Raw genomic sequence first — 7,673 nt, forward strand, 5'->3', positions numbered from 1 at the left:
CTGCACATGTGGGTGTTGTTAAAGGCATATGTTGTGGCATGTAAAGGGTTCACACTGCCCCAGGTTCTCTGTGAGTCGGTGACTTTTAAAGTCCTGTTTACTGTTTGCAATATGCAGATTTGTGAAACAACCTCACGTAAACTACAATAAAATTAATCACATCTTTTATTATTAATACTGTCATTAAAATCTGGATTGTTAATAAGTCGCTCAATGTGTTTTATGATAAACTGTTGTCATTCGCCACAATCTTAGGATTATTCTTTTTTACAAAGTACAAAATGTTTTAGTTTTTTTTAATTGACCTGGGAAAATATGTTGAATTGCATCACATAAAGACATACTTTCATTCAAAATATTGCATTTAGTCATATGTTTATACAATCATACTGAGAAGATTATAGGGTTGGGGTTTTCGGGTTCCCCCTCAAGGCTCTTGACTGGGGTCCCTAGATTATGAAGAAACACCCCTGCTTCCCACTATTATTCAGTGCATGTTTGAACAGTCGGATGTTATTGATGCATTGAGATTTTCTGTAAGAAAGATGTCCAGGAAGTCACTGGAACCAACTGAGGAGGGCGACAATAAGCCCTATCTCGTGTGTGTGTGTGTGTGTGCAGCACAAAGAAGAAGAGTGACGATCTATGGCAGCCTTGGATGTTTTCACCAGGAGGAGGTGAGAGAAAGAGAGATCCGGCCCTCCCGCGGTGACACATGGGGAAGTCGCGGGACCTCAGCGAGTTCGAGCGGGGTACGATCGTGGGAGCGCGCCGCGCCGGCTGCAGCATCACGCAGACGGTGAACCTGCTGGAGTTCTCCCGCACCGCCGTGTCGCGGGTGTACCGGGAGTGGTGCGACAAGCAGAAGACCTCCAGCCAGAGGAGGGGCTGCGGGAGGAAGCGGCTGGTGGACGAGAGCGGCGAGAAGCGTCTGGAGAGGATGGTGGAGGAGAACAACCAGGCGACGTGCACGCAGATCCAGGCGCTGTACAACAGCAGCAAGCCGGAGAGGCCGATCTCCCTGACCACCACCAGGAGGACGCTGAAGAGGCTGGGCTACAGCCGCACCACGCCGCAGCAGGACGCGCTCATCGCGGCCGGACTGGAGGCTCTGGCCGCCTACACGCCCCGTCCAGGACAGCATCATGAGACCGAGCCAAAGAGCCAGTGCTCCACACAGCCTGTGTGCAGTCAGGAGGAAAAACCTCACACGTGACTGTATTCAACAAAAAAAACTACTCCATTATGGCATCCCACTGTTGTTTTAATCTATTAGCCTGACAAGCGTTTCAGAGTGGGACAATCTCGTTTGTTTATTTTTGTAACAGGACAAGGAAGTCTTTGCCAATTTAGTTGCCTTGATAAATTAGAAATGGAAGTTGCATTGTGGATTTTATTGAGTTGCGCCTTGGAGTTAGTGTGCAACGACTAATAGATGACTATTTGTACCAACCAGTCGACTAATGACTAACTCTGATAGTGAATAAAAGTTCAATTCTAAGCAGTGAACCTCAAAAGTTTACCTTTTCAAGGAACAAACCTGAAAAATTGCATATGCAACAAAATAATGTCAAAGTCGCTTTATATGTTAGTTTTACTGAACATTTTTTTACAAATAGAGAACCGAACTAACGTTTCCTTCTCACGCAACATTTTAAAAATAGAAATTACGCACGTAAAAAATATACCGGCTAAAATATAATAATTTAGGAGTAAAAAAGCAAAACAAATTGTAGTTGACTTAACATCATGCTGCCTCCACTGTACTGCAACATGGATACAAGTATTGAAAGTTTGGATGAGAAGGTGATGTATTTGTCTCCGTGTATGTATTGTATTGGTTGGTAGAGCGGTCGTCTCCCAATCAAAAGGTTGCAGGTTCAATTCCCATCTCTACCATATGCCAAAGTGTCCATAGGCAAAAAGCTGAACTCCAAAGTCCCTGGGTGAATGCAGTGTGAGAGTGAGTGGTTGGAGGAGCCAACTTAATTGTGCCTTTGGAGTCTGCTTGGTTAAGAAGTACAAACTCTTCTCCATTTAAGGACACCTGAATCAACATTTTTCAAATCTATAGCTTAACTTTTGCTGCAATCAGCTCTTTTATGAGTCATAGCCCTTTTTCTTTTCTTTCCACGGAGCCAAAACTAATTAGTGAGGAAAGGGAATGGTGCTTTGCATGATTTATGATAATTTATGCATATACATAAATATGATGATATATACATGAATTGATAAATTTAAAAAAAGCAACAACCAATTTGTAATCCAACTGTGCCTCCTACTGAGGAGACTGAAGTCAGCTTGCTTCCAGTACTTTTGAAATGCAGATCATATATCATGTTATTATTATTTATTTTTAATGACATTGCAAACAAGCGAAGGTCCGTTTTATGAAGAAACCTGGGAGTCTATGCTTCTCAACTGATTCTCGATTGTATGGAGGCCTTGAGTTGTAATCTTCAAACGTTATTACCTACTGCTTTCAAATGTATGATGTCGATTGTTATTTCATACTCTTTTAAAAAAAATATTGACAGATGTTTTGAAACGTGTAGTTTTACATGTTTAATGTTTTCACTAGACTACAGTGATAAAAACTCAATGTGAGAAAGTTCCCCAGCCCTTTTTTGTTTCTGAGTTGGATAAAGTTGTATTAAAAAAAAAAAAAAAAAAAAAACCTGACCACGACCACGTGATCGTTCACGTGACTGCGCTCATGTGACTCTCTGTGTGGGCACAGTTGTGTGTTAATAATACGTGTTGAACTGGGGTTGTTTATTTAATGTACGCTTGATTGCGGGAGGATTTCTGAGTGCAGACCGCGGTTGATCCGCAGTTTGAGCCCAGCGGAGCTCGATCGGACGGACGGGGCGCGCTCACCATGCGCGCTGCTTCCCTTCTGTTCGCCGCTTTACTTTCCGAAGCTGCGGCTCGGTACACCCCGGACTGGACCAGTCTGGACGCCAGGCCGCTACCTGCATGGTACGATGAGGCAAAAGTGGGCATCTTCATCCACTGGGGCGTGTTTTCCGTCCCCGGGTTCCAGAGCGAGTGGTTCTGGTGGCACTGGCAGGGCGAGGACCCCCCGGACCCCGTCTGCGTAAAGTTCATGTCTGAGAACTACCGCCCGGGGTTCAGCTACCCGGAGTTCGCCCCGGAGTTTCACGCACAGTTCTTCAATCCAGAAGAGTGGGCAGAGATCTTCCAAGCATCTGGGGCAAAGTGAGTCCGATCCACAGACGCGGACAGGAAGCGCGCAGTGATCGCGTTTCTGATCCGAGAGCGAGTAAAAACCATCATAATATTGATTCATAGAGCAGTCTAATCAACCGTACGCTTACGTGAGCTCTCGTATTGTTTATTTACCACCAATATGTTCAAACATCAAAGTAGAATGCTTTAATGGTTGCGTTTTAATGTGCAACAGAATTAATATAGAATGCATTGCGGGGTGCGCAAAGGACTTCATGTAAATCATGAATAATAAACTGATTTACTCTTTAAATACACAGTGCATTGGGGTGGGACAACAACTTGTCAACGTTGCAGGTTTCATTAATCATATTCCATGTGAGAAATATATATTTTTTTATAATGTGGGAATATTACACAAATCTCACTCAAGGCTTTTACGTGAATTGTGATAACCTTGATTCGTACAGCTCATAGTATCGATTGGATAATTGTTTAAGTAGGCTATTATTCATACATTTTTTTTCAATAGATATGTTGTCCTGACGGCTAAACACCATGAAGGATTTACCAACTGGGGATCTCCAAACTCCTGGAACTGGAATTCAATGAATGTTGGTCCTCACAGGGACTTGGTGGGAGAACTTGGCGAAGCCGTGCGCAACAGGTGAGCCCTCAAAACGATAGGACTCAGAGAGGAAGCCGGGATGGTTACTGGTGCCCTGTGAAGTGCTTTCATTATTTTCAGCTGTCCATTTGTTTGCTTCTTCACATTTCTTGCTTGATGGCTTCAATTGTGATATGTCTTTTGGGATTTCTTGAATTAGGTCATTGCACTATGGGCTCTACAATTCTTTATATGAGTGGTTCAACCCGTTGTACTTGACTGACAAGAAGAACGGATTCAAAACCCAGGAATTTGTGACAAATAAACTCCTCCCAGAGCTATACAACATGGTTGTAAGGTGTGTAAAATATAAGTTATTGTGTTATATTATTGTGACGGCACTTTTTTAATGTTACGAAAGCTTGCCATCTTTACACTTTGACCTACTTGCTGCTCTGCAGGTACCGACCTGAGCTTCTTTGGTCTGATGGGGACTGGGAAGCACCCGACACCTATTGGCACTCCACCGAGTTCCTGTCCTGGCTCTACAATGACAGCCCTGTTAAAGTAATTATCTTGAACCTTTGTAACTATGTGTTATGTTGCAGTTAACAGGATTTAAAATGCCTACTAGTGACTGCTTGATCCTTCACGATGTCTATAAGATTAAAAAAAAAGAAGAAAAAATCACCAGAAAATATAAAGAAAAATAATGTTTTGCCCGTGTATTGAGGGTTAGGGTACCTTAGAGAATTGTGAGGGGAAAAAACTGAGTTTTAAGAAAAAAAGTCTTAATTATGAGGGGAAAGTTTGACCTTTGAGGCAAAAACGTGAAAGTAAAATAATTCAGCTTTTCAGAAAACTGCACCACCAAACACTTCCTATAACCATGAGTAACTACCACATATTGAAAGTTGCTGTTACTTTTTACTACTACTCATTTATTATAAATTTTTTTAATTTAACATTTCTATTGCCATAAAATCTACACAAGAACAAATGCAGCCTGTTTTATTAAAGCTTTGTTGTTTCAGTCGTTTCTGTGCCGACTTCATCTTCCCTGTTTCAGGATGTCATCGTGACCAACGACCGCTGGGGAGCCGGCTGCGCATGTAAACATGGCGGATACTACAACTGCGAAGACAAGTACACACCAGGCCAGCTGCCGGACCACAAGTGGGAGAAATGCACCTCCGTGGACACTCGGTCCTGGGGTTACCGTCGCAACATGAAGCTCCACGAACTCATGGACTTGACCACCATTGTCAAGGTAAAGACTTGGGAATACCGTCCAAAACGGAACTCAGTATGCGAGCCAGTTATTTTTGCTCACCAGGCTTTAGGACTGTGAGCGATATTAAGTGTTTGACTGTGTCTGTGTGACAGGATCTGGTCTCCACCGTGGCCCTCGGGGGTAACTACCTGCTGAATGTGGGACCCACACCTGATGGGACGATCCCTGCTGTGTTTGAGGAGAGACTGCGAGGTCTCGGAGCCTGGCTACAGGTCAATGGGGAGGCCATCTACGCCTCCAAACCCTGGAGGATCCAGACAGAAAACAGCACCATACCAGTCTGGTAAGATGGAGGGGAGAGCACTTCACTTCAGGTGAAAGCTTAATTAGTTAAATGTAGAATCATTTTTTTTAAATTTCAAATCTTTGCAGGTATACTTCAAAAGGGAGCAGTGTCTATGCAATCTTGACCACTGATCCCCCAAGGCCCTCTCTACAGCTGTTGGAGCCGAAAACATCAGCAGGCACTAAGGTAAAGTGACTCGGACAATGCTGTCGGTGTGAGCTAATAGGAATTTGTCACAGATGTTTATTATAGAGATTGAAATGATTATCTTCTGTTTGTTGTTGTTTGTGTAAAAGTGATTTAGCATAAAACACCCCTGGTGTGTAAAGTCCTGATAATATATTTACCTAATGGACATCATGTTGTATTTCTCCTTTTGCCTCTTGTGCAGGTGACATTATTGGGGTTTTCTCTGCCCCTGTCCTGGTCTCCGCTCCAGCCCAGCGGTGGCCTCGCTATCCTCCTGCCCAATCTACCTTTTATTCCCGGTCAAGCCTGGACACTGAAACTGGAAGGTGTCCAGTGAGCCTTTAACCTCGACATGAGTTCATAAACTCAGGTTCTCAATGAAAGGAGTAATGTTTGCACTATCGACAGAAGGGACACAGCTTTGTGTTATAACTTCATAATTTTGCCAAAGGGAAAGAACAAGACAGTCATCAATGACTCCTTTATTTCCTTGTGGAACTCAGGAGCTGTAGATCAGATGTAAACACGTCATGTGAACACTTCTGATTAGATTGACCCAATTCTGAATAAAATGATGATGAGATTGGAAGAGTTGGTGAAGGATTAGCTATTCTCTAATATATCCAGTAGAGGCCAGTGCAATTTACAGTAGTTTTATCTTGAAGGTCCCCGGAAAGATTTTGTATGACTTTCTAGTCTCGGTGCCCAACCGAGGGAACATCAGATGTATGTTTGTATCATCACACACAGTCTCGTCTTGTCTTTGTTACTTTCACTGGTCGTGCACAAGTTATATCGCTCAACACTGCCCCCACATGTCATCAGTGGTATTACGCAAATGATACGCATCCATAAGCATCCTGGAAACGTACCAACTCACGTATAATGAACATTATTGTTGCTTCCTTGCCTTACTGTAACAAGGAAAATGTGTCAGGCATGGTCAACGTCTCAGTGAAAAGCGTTATGGGAATGTTCGACTTCCCGAATAGGACGATATGCTTGGTGCAATTAGACTTGCACGCCAATCATTTGGTTCAGTGTTCCATGTAGATGAAGCGATCTGATGTCTTAATTTGACAAAAATGGAAATGCAGGTTTGACATTTCTCTGCCCCAGAATTTTCCATTGTTATAATTATTATTCGTTCACCTTCTTTTGAATGAAAAGTGTATTGTGCCCTTCTGCTGGTGAAAACCGTTTGTATTCACAGTCACGGAAATGTTTTTATTAATTGTTAAGAAGACCATTCACATATGTATTTTTCTACTGGAATGACTAAATAAAGTCATAATAAGCAACTGCCGCCACTGTCGAAAGGAAAAGCACACTTGACTCTCGGCAGCAGAGTCCTGAGTGTGAAAAATTTGTGAAGCTACAAAACAAGGTTAACAATCACATTTATTTGGTGGATCTTTAAGCCTCCTTCAAAAGTTCCCTGCTGCAGTTTAGTGCAGTTACACGTCTCTTGACAACTGAAACAAAGTTGAAAGTCTCAGTTAACATCTACCTGGAGAGCCTTTACTGCACACAAGTATAATATAGACTCTAATGTTTGCACTCATGTATTGTCAGGGGTTCCCTGGAGTACTCGAGGAGGTCATTTCTTATCCCCCATCTTTAGTAAAAGCTGACCTTTGCAGCCTGCGTCTCTCACTCTTCATGCTGCATATTCCGAAGCCTTTCCCGAGCCGTTTCCGTTGTTAATGGATGAAAATATCCTCTCACTGTGTCAAGAGTTTAAACCGGGCTGGAAAAACACCCCCGGGAATTGTGCATTTGGCTCAGAATGCCTGCGCTAAATTGTTCTCTGTCCTCTCTTTTAACCTCTCTTAATAGGTTTATGTGATCTGCTTAGAATTTGCATTGTAAATTCCGACAGGCAGAGAGAGGCACAAAAAAGGAAATGGAAATTCTCTTTGGAAAATATTATTCCCTGACCTCTACTCTGCATTTGTGCTGCTGTGCTATCAGGGTTAATGCATGTGCACCGCGAAAAAATTAAATCCCTCCATGAGGTGATTTTACCCGAGAGTTTAGCTTTTATTGTCTGTGGCCTAATTTGTTGCCTCATTCAAAGGCGCATTGCAAAAAATAAAAAAATA

General features: G+C 42.8%; 1 protein-coding gene across 1 annotated transcript; it reads left to right on the top strand.

Moving 5' to 3' along the window:
* The first annotated feature begins 2,725 nt into the window (after positions 1 to 2,725).
* LOC308144585 (tissue alpha-L-fucosidase-like) lies at positions 2,726 to 6,874 on the top strand. Its single transcript, XM_080515731.1, has 8 exons — positions 2,726 to 3,222; positions 3,725 to 3,859; positions 4,020 to 4,157; positions 4,261 to 4,366; positions 4,869 to 5,069; positions 5,186 to 5,376; positions 5,466 to 5,565; positions 5,771 to 6,874. Exons 1-8 carry the CDS (start codon positions 2,882 to 2,884, stop codon positions 5,903 to 5,905), a joined length of 1,347 nt encoding a protein of 448 aa, XP_080371857.1. The 5' UTR covers positions 2,726 to 2,881; the 3' UTR covers positions 5,906 to 6,874.
* Positions 6,875 to 7,673: the final 799 nt, after the last annotated feature.

This window comes from Blennius ocellaris (assembly GCF_963422515.1).
Source record: "Blennius ocellaris genome assembly, chromosome: 20".
Taxonomy (NCBI): Eukaryota; Metazoa; Chordata; class Actinopteri; order Blenniiformes; family Blenniidae; genus Blennius; species Blennius ocellaris.